The sequence below is a fragment of the Myotis brandtii genome, unplaced genomic scaffold (genome assembly GCF_000412655.1).
Source record: "Myotis brandtii unplaced genomic scaffold, ASM41265v1 scaffold1077, whole genome shotgun sequence".
NCBI lineage: Eukaryota > Metazoa > Chordata > Mammalia > Chiroptera > Vespertilionidae > Myotis > Myotis brandtii.
The window spans coordinates 76645-91510 of record NW_005353666.1 but is presented as its reverse complement, the minus strand read 5'-3'; the positions used below and the strand labels follow the sequence as shown (position 1 = coordinate 91510).

The window sequence follows — 14866 nt, the reverse complement described above, 5'->3', positions numbered from 1 at the left end:
TGTGGTGGGAGCAGCGCCCTGTGAGGAGCCCTCGCGGCGGATGGGCTGCAGCCAGTGGTGGCCGCTGTGCTCAGTCCTCAGCCCCGGAGGGGCTCGCCTCTCCTTGTGCTGCTTTTGCATAATGAGGATTTTTGTTTTGTTTTATCAAAGGACACTAAGCCCTGATGACTCACAGAAAACCAAAGTGAAAAGAACAGGCCGTTAAGATAAAGATGTCATCATGGAGTTTTTCTGACCTCAAGTCATGCCTTATATTACGTCTTTTTTAATAGAAGGGCAACTTAGGACACAATGCTCTGCTTGTTGTTGTTTTAGATTTTGAATTCTAACTCTTTGAACTAACTACATCGTATGTTTTCACATTTTAGAAAGGGCAATTTTCCATTCAGAGTTATTCACCATCTCAGATGTTATACACATTTGCCTTAGTGAACTTTTAAAAAATATATTTTTTTATTGATTTTAGAGAGAGGAAGGGAGAGGGATAGAAACATTGATGAGAGAGAAACATAGATCGGCTGCCTCCTGCACGCCGCCTACAGGAGACCGAGCCCACAACCCAGGCATGTGCCTTGACCAGGAGTTGAACTGTGACCTCCTGGCTCCTGGGCCAATGCTCAACCACAGCCACGTCGGCTGGGCCATAGTGAACTTTTTGTACTGTATTTGTTTACTTGAGGTTGGAGGAGGCTGACTTAACTTATATGTGGATTTCTGACTGCAGGTGGGCAGTGCCCCTGACAGCAGTGTTGTTCAGGGTCAGCTAGTTCTCTTTTCAGCCCCTTTATTGAGGTGTAGTTGACATACAGGAAACTGCACAGGCTGAGTTTACAGGTAACACGTGTTTACCCATGATATCATCACACAATCAAGGTAATGAATGGAACCATCACCCCAAAAGTCCCCTTCGTAAATCCCGCCCTCTAACTTGCCCCGACCCAGATGCTCTCTGCCACTTCAAATGAGCTCAGCTCTCAATGAACCAAAAATTTATATTCAAATGGAATCATAGTGTGTACTTTTTTTTTTTTTTTTAAATCTGGCTTCTTTCACTCAGCAAAATTATTTTGAGAAATAGCCATTTTTGTTTTTAGGATTTCAGAGTTAACTTCTATTTGGGTTCCTAGATGGAAAATATTACTTTTTTGAAAACTGTTAGCCTGTTTTGAATCCATTTGAGAAATCTCTTGAATAAGAGTCTTAGCTAAAATCTTAAAAAGAAGCTACACTATGTTATCTTTGAAAAGTCCAACTCAAGTAATTTACACTTAGCTAAAGTTCCTCACGTGTTTTTATGGAAAACTTTAGGCTCCTGATAGAGAATGGCTATTCACCATTGTCTGTGTGGGCTTTGTAAGGTGCCATAATAACTGGTTTCCTTTCCTTTCCAGATCCTTCTGGGAGGTCAGTCATGGGTGTGAGAGGCTTGCAGGGGTTTGTGGCAAGCAGCTGCCCACATGTATGTACAGCAGTGAATTTCAAAGAGCTGGCCGAGCAGCACCAAAGCAAGCATCCCGGATGCACGCCCACCATCGTGGTGGACGCCATGTGCTGTCTCAGGTACTGGTACACCCCTGAGTCATGGGTTTGCGGCGGCCAGTGGAAGGAGTACTTTTCTGTCCTGCGAGATTTTGTGAGAACTTTTACAGACGTGGGCATCAAGTTGGTATTCTTCTTTGATGGCATGGTGGAGAAGGAGAAGAGAGATGTTTGGGTGAAACGGAGACTCAAGAACAACAGGGAGATTGCCAGGATTTTCCATTATATCAAGACGCACCGGGAGCAGCCCAGCAGGAGCATGTTCTTCATCCCCTCGGGGCTGGCCGTATTCACGCGGTTTGCTCTGAAGGCGCTGGGTCAGGAAACCCTGTGCTCCTTACAGGAGGCTGACTACGAGGTGGCTTCCTACGGCCTCCAGAACAGCTGTCTGGGGATCCTCGGAGAAGACACCGACTACTTAATTTATGACTCCTGTCCCTACTTTTCCATCAGTGAGCTCTGCCTGGACAGCCTCAGCACTGTCATGCTCTGTAGGGAGAAGCTCTGTGCGAGTCTGGGCCTCTGCCTGGCAGACCTTCCCCTTCTGGCCTGCCTGCTGGGCAACGACGTCGTCCCGGAAGGCATGTTTGAAACCTTTCGGTACAAGTGCTTGTCCTTCTATACCTCTGTGAAAGAGAACTGTGACAGGAGAGGCAACGTCATCTTAGCTGTAGCAGACCACATAGCTAAAGTCCTTCGCTTATATCAAGGTGAGAAAAAGCTGGAAGAGATGTTACCTTTGGGACCAAACAAAGCTCTTTTTTATAAGGGGATGGCATCATATCTTTTACCAGGACAGAAATCTCCATGGATTCCCCCAAAAGCCAAAGCTATAACAACTTTGGACAAGCAGATAGTATCAGTGAGTTCAGACCCTGAATCCAAGCAAGAAAGTCCTGAGAGTTCAGACCCTGAATCCAAGCAAGAAAGTCCTGAGAGTACAGATTCTGGATCCAAGCAAGAAAGTCCTGTGTGTACAGACCCTGAATCCAAGCAAGAAAGTCCCATGTGTACAGACCCTGAGTCTAAGCAGGAAGATCCCATGTGTACAGACCCTGAATCCAAGCAGGAAGTTCCCATGTGTACAGACCCTGAATTCAAGGAGGAAGACCCCATGAATATGGAGCCTGAAATCAAGCGACAAGTAACCATGGTTTCAGACACTGAAATCTTAAAGGTAGGTAGATAAGCCCACCCTTATCTATGACGGCCTGATGGAAACGCATCCATCAAGGCACTCGTCAGTGAATAGTGACCACCTGCAGTAGGTAAGGTGCTGTGGGGACGCAGAATAGGACCCAGGAGTTTAGTTAGGAAGTGTGACATAAGCCCTGAAAACTCACATTGTAAACCACATTTGACATTGTCACATGGCTGTTCCAGAAGAGGCCTCTGAAGGAGAGAGATCCCTGTGGGTTAAGGGATAGAGAGAAGCTCCCAGAAGAGGTGGAAGTGGAGCCAGACCTCAGTGGAGCTGATGTGCTTCAAGCAGGTACATAGGGAAATGGGTCACTTATGATCTTCAGTTGGCTAGAGTATCAAGTCGTAGCTCTTTAAAATACCTTTTTTTTTTTTAAATCTTAAAGCTGCTAGCCTGTCCTCTGTTGTGATTAAAAGACATTTTTGTGGGGGCTGGCACGAGGTGAAAGGGATTAAAGTGGGGGAAAGGAGGGCATATGTAATACTTTGAACAATAAAGATAAATTTAAAAAAAAAGACATTTTAGCAATGAAATGGACATTTTTGTAGTCTGTCTAGCCTTATAACAACAGTTGACACTCACTGAGCACACAGGATGTGTCAGCCAGATGCGTTTCCTGTGTTACCTCAATCCTCAGTAGTTTCGTGAGGTTGCCACTTTTTTTTTTTAATTTTGTTTTATTGCTTAGATAGGTTGCCACTTTTATTAAACCTATTTTATGTATGAAGAAAGTGAGGAATAAAGAGATTAAGACTCAAGTCTGCATTAATGAATCAACATAACTAGTGTGTATAAACAGTGAGACAATCGGATTCACCAAGGTTTGATATTCCAAGTTATCCTGCTGCCACATTTTAAGTGCCATTAGCTATAGACTATTTAGACTTAAATTTTGGGTAGTAATGTAGATGAATTTTTTCTTGCAGTAATAAGAATGTTCTTCACAGGAAAATACAACTTGTATGTAGATTTATAGCCCTTCTGAGTTTAGTTCTTATTTGATAAGAAAGTAGAATCATTTAAATCATCCATCTCTTCACCTGCCTTCAGATTACTGAGCAAAGGAATGAATGTGACCAGCATCTCAGCCCAAGGAGTTTATAGTTTAGTGGGGAGATCACACAGGGTCAGTGTGAGTCGAGCCCCGTGAGGAGGGGAGCAGAGGTTTGTTTATGGAGAGGGCGACACTGAGGTGAGCCCACAAGGGAGAGTTGCTGGTGAAGTGGGCAGCTGGGAGCTCAGGTGCAGGTGGGAGAGGGTTGAGCATTCCTGTTATTCCTTGCTGTGTGCCTTAAAACACTGGTGTGTGACATAAAGGTGCTGACTTTTCCTGTTTGAACGTCCTTGTGTTTGCAAGGAGAATTCCATTGTGTCTCAATTTTGAGCAGGTTGCTAGAGCCCAGCACGTGCAGGCGGAGAGCTACCTGGTGTACAACATCATGGCCAGTGGGGAGATCGAGTGCAGCAACACCTTGGAGGATGCCCTGGACCAGGCCCTGCCCAGCCAGGCCTTCGTCTACCGCCCGGTGCGGCAGCGTGTCTACTCCCTCCTGCTGGCGGATGGCCATGGTGAGTCCTCGTGACCGTGCAGGGCACAGGCGGTTTCTGACACTGGCCGCTGAAGACACAGATGCAATTAAACAGGGTTTGTTCTTGGTGGAGGCTGTGATGGGATACCACCGACATCCACTTAAAGTGAGGTGGAGGCCACAGGCCTCTGAGTCCACTCAGCCAGCAGTTGCCCGCAGTCATTAAAAAAGAGCATTGTTGCCCTGACCGGTTCGGCTCAGTGGATAGGGCGTCGGCCTGCGGACTGAAGGGTCCCAGGTTCGATGCCGGTCAAGGGCATGTACCTTGGTTGTGGGCACATCTCCAGTAGGAGGTGTGCAGGAGGCAGTTGATCGATGTTTCTCTCTCATCGATGTTTCTAACTCTCTATCCATCTCCCTTCCTCTCTGAAAAAAAAAAAAAAAAAAGAGCATTGTTTCTATGAAATGTTACCTATTTATGCCTTAGAGGACTGTGTTTTTTCGAATGTGAAAACCCTTTCCTCCGCAGAGAGTAGCTGTTTACTATTAGGAGACAGTGTCTACTTACTGTCCCTCAAAATGAGATTTTCATAAAATAATTATATAAAACCTAGTACATCATATTTTAAAATATAAACAATTTTCCTTTAGGATATTTGTCATAAGTTTATGTGTCTCCCCATCTTTCTGTCCGTTGTGCAGTAGCAGCGAGTATAGGGAGAGGACATGAGTGGCCAGGGCAGTAACCTGGGATACCTTCAGCACTAGGAGTCCATCAGGCCCCAAACCCTCTCTGAGGAATGGTTTTGGGGAGTGAGGGGAGGAGAAGGGCACGTCTCCTAGAGACGCGTGGTGCTTAATGCAGTGGTATCTGTCACCTCAGTCACCTGAGAGAGGCCGACTGCACCGTCCTGTCTGACATGAGGTGATGAGAAAGAAGCTGATTTAAAAACAGGAACAAAAAAGAACCTATGTAATATGCTTTGGGGACAAATATTGTTTAATTTGTTTTCTTATATGGGTCTTTCTGAACATGAATGATTACACATTGATGATTTAAAAAGATTTTCATCATGAAAAGAATTTACATTATAGAATAACGTTTGCCTCAAATTATTTTTAGAGTACAGTTGGCCCTTGAACAAAACAATGCAAGGGTCAGTTAGGGGTGTCAACCCCACACTGAGTCAGAAATTCACCTACAACTACATTTGACCTGCATCCTCAGATTCCTTGAAAAATGGGGGTTTGAACTGCCTGGGTCCACTTACTAAAATTGCATGTACTAGTATGTTATAGTTGAATACATGGTGTTTGGGTGGCTAGACAGCGCTGTGGCCAAATGTGGGAAGAACCTGCAATCACTCACCCTTAGCCCTCCCTGGCCTGCCATTCTTTCCGGATTCTGACGCTGTCTCTGAGCTTTAGTCTCCCCACTGATCATCTTAGCGACGTCACTGAGGAGGTAGGAGAAGCTGCCCCTCTGCATCGCGGTGGCTCACGATGTTGGCGCGGAGCCCAGGCGAGCAGCAGCCTCTGACGGGATTAGCTGTCCTGTTGCTGGGCATCCTCCTCACTTCGCCCAGTGGGCTGGGCAGGGCTGCCAGTCTTATGGGCACTCAGCCCTGTGTACATAGTGTCCAGCAGGCGTGGCACCTTTGCAAAGTGCCTGCAGGCCATTCACTCATTGAAATCCTAGATACTGACCTAAAAGGTAACTTTAAAAATAATACATAAAAAAGAATGGAAAGTTACTCTGTTTTTTTAAGGACCATGAGCACACACACATTGTAGATTAAACAGCAGTATAAAAACATTGCAGAACTACAAGGACATATACATATGCATATGTTTTTAATTTTATTGTGGACAGTATTACAGGTGTCTCCCATTTTCTCCCTTTTGCCCCGCCCCACCCCAGGCCTTTCCCATGCTGTTGTCTGTGTCCTGGGGTTATACAGATATGTTCTGTGGTTAATCTCTTCCTGTCCCCCCCCCTCAAACCCTCCCTCCGAGATCTGTTATTCTGTTCTAGGCATCCATACCTCTGGACCTATTTTGTTTGTCAGGTTTTTTTTGTTGTTTTCTTTAGAATCCACTTATAAGTGAGATCATGTGATACTTGTCTTTCTCTGACTGGCTTGTTTCGCTTAGCATAGTACTCTCCAGGTCCCTCCATGCTGTCTCTAAGGGTAAGAGGTCCTTTTTTACAGCTGCGTAGTATTTCATGGTATAAATGTACCACAGCTTTTTTATCCACTCATCTAATGATAGGCACTTGGGCTGTTTCCAGATCTTGGCTACTGTAAATAATGCTGCTATGAACATAGGGATGCATATATTCTTTCTGATTGGTGTTTCGGGTTTCTTAGGATATAGTTCCAGAAGTGGGATCACTTGGTCATACAAAAGATCCATTTTTTAAAATATATTTTATTGATTTTCTACAGAGAGGAAGGGAGAGGGATAGAGAGTTAGAAGCATCAATGAGAGAGAAACATCGATCAGCTGCCTCCTGCACACCCCCTACTGGGGATGTGCCCGCAACCAAGGTACATGCCCTGGACCGGAATCCAACCTGGGACCCTTTAGTCCGCAGGCCTACGCTCTATCCACTGAGCCAAACTGGTTAGGGCCAGAAGATCCATTTTTTAATTTTGATGTAAGTCCATACTGTTTTCCACAGTGGCTGTACCAGTCTGCCTTCCCACCAGCAGTGCACGAGGGTTCCCTTTTCTCACCAGCACTTGTTGTTTGTTGATTTATTGATGGTAGCCATTCTGACAGGTATGAGGTGATACTTCGTAGGACAAATATATTTTTAAAAAACCTAGAAGATTGTTACAAACTTGACAATCCCCAAAATTGAGAGGTTGAAGTCCACATTGCTTCTTGCTCTCTTTTGCCCCATATGCCCCACATTTGCCCCCAGACCCAGATCGGGAGGGAGTCGGTGCTGGGCTGGGGGAGGGGCACGTGACCTGGCAGGTTTCTGTGGGGAGAGGTGGAGTGTGCACAGTCACCCATGCTGCTCCCAGGGAGACATGTCTTGGCTGCACGTGGATGTGACAGAGCGGCCTCATGTGTCGGGGTGACAGGAGCAGGTTTGGGCCTCCTCCCATCTCCATGCGATGGCCAAGTGGGAGGGAGATGAGAACCGCAGAGCTTTTCCGAGAGGCCTCCCTTCGCTCATGGACCTCAGAACCCAGCCAGTCGAGTGCCAGGGGGAGGGGCAGCCTTTTCTTTTAGGACTTCTGGGCTGTTTCCTCTTCTCTTTTTCTTGGTATATAGGCATTAAGATGACTTCATCTTAATTCAGACAAACCAAATTATTTGCAAACATGTCTGCTATAATTTCAAAGTGATGACAGATCAAAACCTCTGAAATGAAGTGGTGCCCCAGAGAATGGCCAAACTCCAGGGTTTTCTAGGAAAATTGGTTTATAGTTAATTGAAGATCTCAGGTAACACTTTGCGTCTGGCTCGGGGTTTTGGAGGCGTGGAGCTGGAGCTTTTCTGAGGAGGGTGATCCGGTTAAAAGTGGAAATGGTGCCGTCTGGATGTTCTGGGTAGGTGAGGACAGTCCGCCCACTGCCAAGCTATCCTGGTGAGCGCAGCCTCTGCCCTCACCTCTCGTGGCAGGAGGCACCCTGAGGGTCTTTGTAGCCACCTGACCTGTTCCTGTGACACAGAAGAACCCGCAGAGGGGCCTGGTGCTCTTTACCTGCCTCCGCCTGAGGACGGGAGGGGAGTGTCTGAGGCTGGGGAGCTCGGGGGGCAGCAGGCTCCAGACAGGAGGAAGCACTACCTCTGCTTGGAAGGGTCCCTGGCAGAGCTGGGTTTGGGGACGCTTGGACCTCACGTATCTACTGATCCACTGTCTTTACTCAGATGGCGCCAGCTGCCCTCCCGTCCAGGAGTGGTTTGTGTACTCTGGGAACCCGCTGACACACCCGGACCTCGTCAGGCCTCTGCAGATGAGCCTCCCAGGTACAGACGGCCTCGGTCAAGCAGGTCACTGATTGTTCCCCGTGCAGTAGAGTGCAGTCACGGATTCGCCTGGAGATGCATTTTCCAGAACTGCACATGCACTAGTTGCCAGTTCAGTGGGCCCGGAGGAGGGCCTCTGTTGCTCACGGCAGAGGGAGGGCGGCACAGGGACCTGCGTGGCCAGCCTGCTGCTGGGCTCCACTCAGGGTTTCAGACAGAGCCCATCACCGCCGGACCCCAGCCCGACCCACTGAGCCTACAGGGTTGGGTTCCTGATACTCTGCACAAATCTGCTCTTCTTCCCACTGCGGAGAGCATGTTTAAATGCATGGAAAGTTATTTTAACTGGAAAATAAGTTTCTTTTCCACGAGAGGTATCTTCAAACATATAACGAGAGGGAAGGAAAAGCACGTCGCCTACGATGAGCTGAAGCGAATCCTCGCTTCCTACAAGTTGCAGCGCCTCTGTCTGCTGTGCCTTCCTCATGCCGTTGTTGTGATCCACGTTAACGAGCAAGGGGCGTCTTTCTCTGACGTTAATAATGGAAATGCATGCGTAACAGACAGAAATGAAGCACTAAAGTTACGCGTTAGGGATTTATTTCCCAAAGCGTGGGGCCCAGGGGAGCCATGCTCATCGTGGCTCCACAGCCAGCAGAACGGCCGGGCAGTGTCAGCTCTGCAGCTGGTCCTGTTGCTCCCTGGAGTTTGGAGGCTGTCGGGCGGGGTGGAGAAAGGGACCAGGTGAGCTGGTGTCTCAGCCCAGCGCTCCTGAGGGCAGCGCTTGGGAACAGACTCCAGAAAGCGTTCCTGACCCCACGGGCACCTCGCAGGGAGGAAGAGCCATGCCCTCGGAACACGGAAGCGCAGTGTGTCCGGGAAATGCGTGTGCGCTGCCTTCAGACCAGGACTCTGCTGACATTGCCTCTGGTCCCTCTAAGCTTTAAAGCCCCGGGTGTCAGGAGGGAGAGGCTCGTATCCTTTGCTCTGGTACCGTCTTTCTAGAGCAGCGGTTCTCAACCTGTGGGTCACGACCCCTTTGGTGGTTGAACGACCCTTTCACAGGGGTCGCCTAAGACCATCGGAAAACACGTATATAATTACATATTGTTTTTGTGATTAATCACTATGCTTCAATTATGTTCCATTTGTAACAACGAAATTGGGGGTCACCACAACACGAGGAACTGTATTAAAGGGTCGCGGCCTTAGGAAGGTTGAGAACCACTGTAGAGGAAGCATGTTGTAACTCGCTGGTGCAGAGACTGATGTAAACGGACTCCGTGGACTTTTTATGCAGGGGGAACGCCTAGCTTGAAACTGCTGTGGCTGAACCATGAGCCCGAAACCCAAGCACGGCGCGTGGAGGTGCTCCTCGCCTGTTTCGACCTCTCCTCCTCGAGGGAAGAGCTGCAGGCTGTGGAGAGCCCCTTTCAAGGGCTGTGCTGCCTCCTCACCTACCTGTTTGTGCAGGTAACCTGGGCTCCTTGTTGTGGCCTCCGTCTCATGTGAGAGGCAGCACTCTGGGTGCAGCCAGGCGGTGGCTGCATCCCTCTGTCCAGTGCTGGTCCTTGAGCACTGGCTCTCTGCCGGGCCTGCCTTCAGACTCGAGTGCACGCAAGGAACGGGCTTGGGAAGCCCTGCCTGCCCTTTGGTTCTGCGTCCAAAGCTTGAGGACGCGGAGACCCCTTCTGTTGTGTGACTGCTGGGTGGCCCTTCCTGTTCCTGGGCACGGGGTGCGGGGAGGGCCCAGCTCTGTGCCGCTTCAGCTTTCCCAAGTCACAGCCAGCCGTTCCTCTAACCAGTCGAGCATGTCCCTTCACGCTCTAGGCCGAGAACGAGATAACAGCTTCCTTCCGCGGCTCCTGGGACAATCCCAGGGCAGAAAACATGGGGAGTGCTCTGTCAGAGCGCCTGTGAGAAGGCTGCGCTCGCCGTCCCCATCACCATCAGTCCTCAGCCCACTGCGCGGGGCCAGGCCACCGGTACAGGCACAGCCCAGGTCCCTGTCAGACCCTTCAGCAGGCTGGACAGCTCCTTCCTCATTCATTTTAGACTTAGTTTACATAGGAAAATTACAAAAGCCAATGAAAAGATTGGCCTTTTTCGTAGTTTTCTGCACACACAGCAGTGTCCATCCCCAGCCCCACCTCCCTGCCCCAGCCGTCCTACTTTACATTCACTTCTGTCTCCGTTGTCCCAACCATAAGAGCAGAGGGTCTGTCTTCAGCCACAGAACTGTCTCATCACCTCCCCTCCAGGCCATCTGTCTTTGGCTCTAATCTTGGGTCTGTTGGGCATAACCATGCATTTTAGTTGCCTGGAGTGGGAAGTTGTGTGATTCTGTTTCCAATCTGAATTCACTTCACGAATAGCTGAGTTGCATTTCAGGGACCTCCCTGCTTCCCGGCCTCCGTGCCCGTGGTGGTGTCCCTGGAATAGCGGGTCCTGACTGTCACAGGACCGTTATTGCCCTCGGTCAGTCTGCTAAGAGGTGCACTTGTAGAATTCTCACATTTCCATGTAGCTGTGCTGACATTAGATGCTTTTGGGTGTGATTTGGGATAAAAGTACATTCTGTTCAGTGCACAAACCTGCACAGAAACTAGTCTGGGAAGAGCCTCCGGGAGGGCCCGTGCATCCCAGAAAGGGCGCTTAACCCTCCACTAGCAGAGCCAGTGCTCTCCCTGGGACGCTCTGCAGTGTAGACGTGTCCGCTTGTAACTGGCGGCCGATGTGGGCGGTGAGAAAGCAGGGCAGGAACAGTGCCCCAGGGGCCCTTTTTAAAGCACCTTCTTCAAACGCAGCTCAGGGCAGGAGGTGGCATCACTGCCAACAAGCCCAGGTGAAACGCAGGGGCGGGTTGTGGCTTTGAAACTACTTCCTCTGCTGGGACCTGCGTCTGCAGAGGGGGCCCTTTTTTCTTGGTCATGAGAACCACTCCTTTGTAGACGGTGTTTTCCCCCTGAGATAAGCAAGTTGTTATTTATACAAAGGCAACAGCTACTTTGCAGTAAAAATGGAATAGAGAGGTGACGGGTGGGTCGGAATGTTCAGAGCTTAGCAGCGTCAGTCTCCCCACGCCGGGACTTCCCACAGGGTGCACATCCTGTTTGGAGGGGCTCCCGGGTCCCTCTGAGGGGGTCATTCAGCTGGTCCCAGTCCTTCCCCTCCCTTGAGTAGGAGGCCCATGGAGTCTGCGTCCATCGTGGCTCTTGGCTCCCCTACCTGCTTCCCTGCCTGGCTCTTCTCCACATCTCTGCCTCCTTGTTTCTCCCTCACACTCTTCCTAGACCTTTCGTTCCATGAAGGGTTGGCGGGGACTCATATTTTGGGGGTCCTGATTTCCTTTAAATTGGGGTTCGAAGACACAAGCTTCCCCTGGGGCTATTGAGGGTGCGTTCTCATCTCAGCCCTAGCCACCCAGTGAGGCCATATCCTCCATGTGACCCTGTGCTGTCTGCAGGCTCTCGGTCCAGCTTGGCCTGGGCAGTGGGAGAGAGGCCCTACTCACTTCCACTTGCGTCTCCTCTGCTGCTTGAGATCTGAACACCGTGTGCCTGTAGCCAGTCCTTGCAACCGTGTCTGGAAGAGCTAACGCTGGCTCTCCTTCCCTCGCAGGTGGACACACTGTGCTTGGAGGACCTGCATGCTTTCATCGCTCAGGCCCTGTGCCTCCCAGGGAAGTCAGCTGGGCATCTCGCAGACTTACAGGTATTGGCACAGGTGACTGTCTCAGTGCTGAGGACACCTGTCTGTGGTTGGGACCCAGCGACGTTAAACAGCCAAGCAGAGTAGAAAGAGCTCAAGGCACCATGCCCTCTCCTGCTCTGTTCACAGGTGGGGAACTGAGGTGGAGTGGGAGGCTGAACGCAACTTCTCATGAAATGAAGGGGACGTTGACGCCAAGTGGGACTTTCCTTGTCTGTTGACACTGGGTCGCCTCCCACCACCCTGTTATTGGCGGAGTTGAAGTGGATTCAGGGCCCTCATGTCCAGCCAGCTTCTTGCCTCTTCCCTTTCCATGAGAAAGACCCTGTGCCCAGGAGTAAGGCGGTTTGGGAAAATGCCCTGGACAGCAGGCTGAGGGAAGCTGTGAGTGAGGGAAGGTGTTCAATTTAAAGAAAGAAAAACCAGCCACAGGTGAGGAGGCGCTGGTCTCACCGACACAGCACAGGGAGGAGCTGAGCAGGCCCGGGCTCCTCTCAGGGGTGCTCAGTGCTCCGACGTGGCTTTTCCTGGACCAGCTGCAGCTGTCCGTGGTGCTCAGCCGACAGCTCCAGAGCACGGAGCGTGTTCCTTGTTCTGTAAGGGCTCCCCGTGCCTCATGCAGCCCAAGGAGAGACACGTGGAGGGAGATGGGATTTAGGGTAGAATCTGCAGAGTTAGGAGGGAAAGTCATCAAAGTAACAGACTTAACTAGAGAGCACACGTAGCTTCTGGGGTCCCCCTTTTTAAGCAGCAAGACCATCCCGCCCCCCCCACCTCCCCCCACTGGCTTTGACTCCAGCCTCCTTCCAGACGGAAGTTCTCCTTTCAGAATGAAAGAATCAAGAGGACAGACAGACGCAGCTAAGCAGGTGGGCAGCCTCTGCCCTCACACACGCTCCTGACAAGCTCTCTGCAGACAACTCCGCCAGACCCAGGAGGCTGAGGAGTAGCCCCAGGACACGAGGGCCAGACCCGCACCCGCTGTCCTCGGCGCCTGCCCAGCAAGGCTCGGGGAGTTTCCCTGAGGGCCGTCTTAGACGGCGGTGCCACTGCCACCCGGAGGCCCTGCCGCTTCCATGTGGAACCTGCAACATCGGACCAGGCCTTTCGGACCAGAAAGGTGACCTCAGAGCCTCCGACTTTAACGCTGTGGCCTGTGAAAGTCCCCACGTGGCTTCGATGAGGAGATTGCTGTCTGATAAGCAGCTGGAGCCGGGCCTGCTCAGCCAGCTCCCACCAGCCCCGCGTCTCCACTGGTTTCAGCCCTCGTCAGCCGTTCGGTGTGGTTCTCTTCCTGAGCGGCTTGTCGAGGAGGAAAGCTGAGCTTATTTTCCAAAACCTGACATCGTAATTAGAAAAACAAAACAAGGCAAATGTGGCTGAGAAATACTTTTCTAGGGAAAAGATATTCTGGAAAATGAAAATATATAACCACACCGGTTTTAACCACACAGGACCCTCGCCTGCAGACATAGGGAAGCTCAGGAGAGCACCCTGGACATGCGGGTGGTTCTGGGGTGAGCACATCACTGCTGCTGGTGGTGTGGCCGGTGTAGAGCCAGAGGACAGCCGAGGGCCAGACCCGTGCCCTGCCTGTCTACCACGCCCAGTGTGCCCACCGCCTCTGCTAGGCCCCGCTCGGACAGTGGCGAAGGAAAGCCATGCTAGGAATCGGAGGTGCTGGTGCTGCCCCTCCCGTCCCGAGGTGGCAGAGCTGGGCCCACGTTCCCTGCAGCCCTGACACCTGCCCGAGACCAGGTCGTGCATCCCTTTCCCACTTGGGACTCCTGGGGCAGCGAGAAGCCTGCAGCGGGAACACCGTGTGGCGGGGGCTGTGGCTCTGCTGCAGGGAGGAGGGTGGCGGCTCTGAAGGCTGCCCAGCACTGCCTCCTGTGCCAGAGCTGACGGGTGCCGCCTGGTCAGGTCGCTTGCTGTTGACTCACCGAGGCTTTATGTTCACTGAAGATCTCTAAGAGCAAACACTGTCTGTCACTTAGGTTTGTTGTTTCTCAAGAACAAACTTTCCAGTTTAAAAACTAGTGTCATCTCCCCCTTGATGGGAGCCTGCCTGTGGAGAGCTGCTAAGGCCAGAGGACCTGGGCACAGGTAGCCCTGCCCCGCCCCGCCCCGCCCCTGGGTTACCCGGCTTGCGGAGCCCATCTCCCTATTCAGTAGGGAGGGAGCTTGACCTTGGACAGGCTCTAGAGGACATCAGCAGGCCATGGTTTTAGGACAATTTGGAAAGCAGTCCTGGACAGCAGACGCCTTTACTCAACCTTAGATTGCCCGGTAATCCCAGCTTATGGTGAATTTCCCAAGATCAAGTGTTTTTTATGTCGGTCAGTGAAGTGAAACCTTGATTATGAAGGGGATAAAGTGTCACATTTCCTGCCTTATCCTGGTTTTGTGACTGAATCAGACAGGCAGTGACGTCCAGGTGGCAGCTGCTGAACTTGAGTTCCTTGGCGGCTGAGCAGACGTGCACACGGCCAGAACCGTGGACGCCTGCTGGGTGGCGGTGACCTGTGTGCCACAGAGGCCATAGGGAGGCGAAGGCTGTCGCCCAGCAGGTCCCCCCGGTGGCAGGTTAGCTCTGTCTCAGGGCAGTCAGGACGTTTCCCATCAGGGGGACTCACCAGCAACAACATACTTTGTGTTGGAAAGGTCGTCTTAATTGTAAAAGTTAGCCCATCAACCCTGTAAGCCATTGTATCCTCAGTGATAAGTATTTATTTAAAATGATATTTTCAGTAATCACACTCATGGTTAGAACAACCGAGGGTCACGTTTCCATCACAGGGAGCCCTCGGTACCTACATGAGGCTCTTGGCGCAGAGTGCACCCCAGAGCTTGCCCGAGGGCTCAGCTTTGCGGGGGAAGGGGCCGCTCACAGGGC

At 51.0% G+C, this 14866-nt stretch overlaps 1 protein-coding gene across 4 annotated transcripts in view; it reads left to right on the top strand.

Moving 5' to 3' along the window:
• Window positions 1-1391: 1391 nt before the first annotated feature.
• The window catches only part of FAM120B (family with sequence similarity 120B), a 23323-nt gene continuing 9848 nt past the window's right edge, over window positions 1392-14866 (top strand). For 2 of the 4 annotated variants that reach the window (XR_001362676.1, XM_005857141.2), the window contains exons 1-5: window positions 1392-2716; window positions 4129-4309; window positions 8161-8259; window positions 9560-9732; window positions 11881-11973. Coding sequence is in view for 3 of the 4 variants with exons in the window: in XM_005857141.2 (XP_005857203.1) it covers window positions 1412-2716; window positions 4129-4309; window positions 8161-8259; window positions 9560-9732; window positions 11881-11973 (1851 nt within the window). In the remaining variant the exon portion in view is untranslated. Of the gene's footprint in view, window positions 2717-4128; window positions 4310-8160; window positions 8260-9559; window positions 9733-11880; window positions 11974-12099; window positions 14732-14866 lie in introns of those variants that run through there. The other 2 variants (XM_014542146.1, XM_005857142.2) reach the window with 2 other exon arrangements.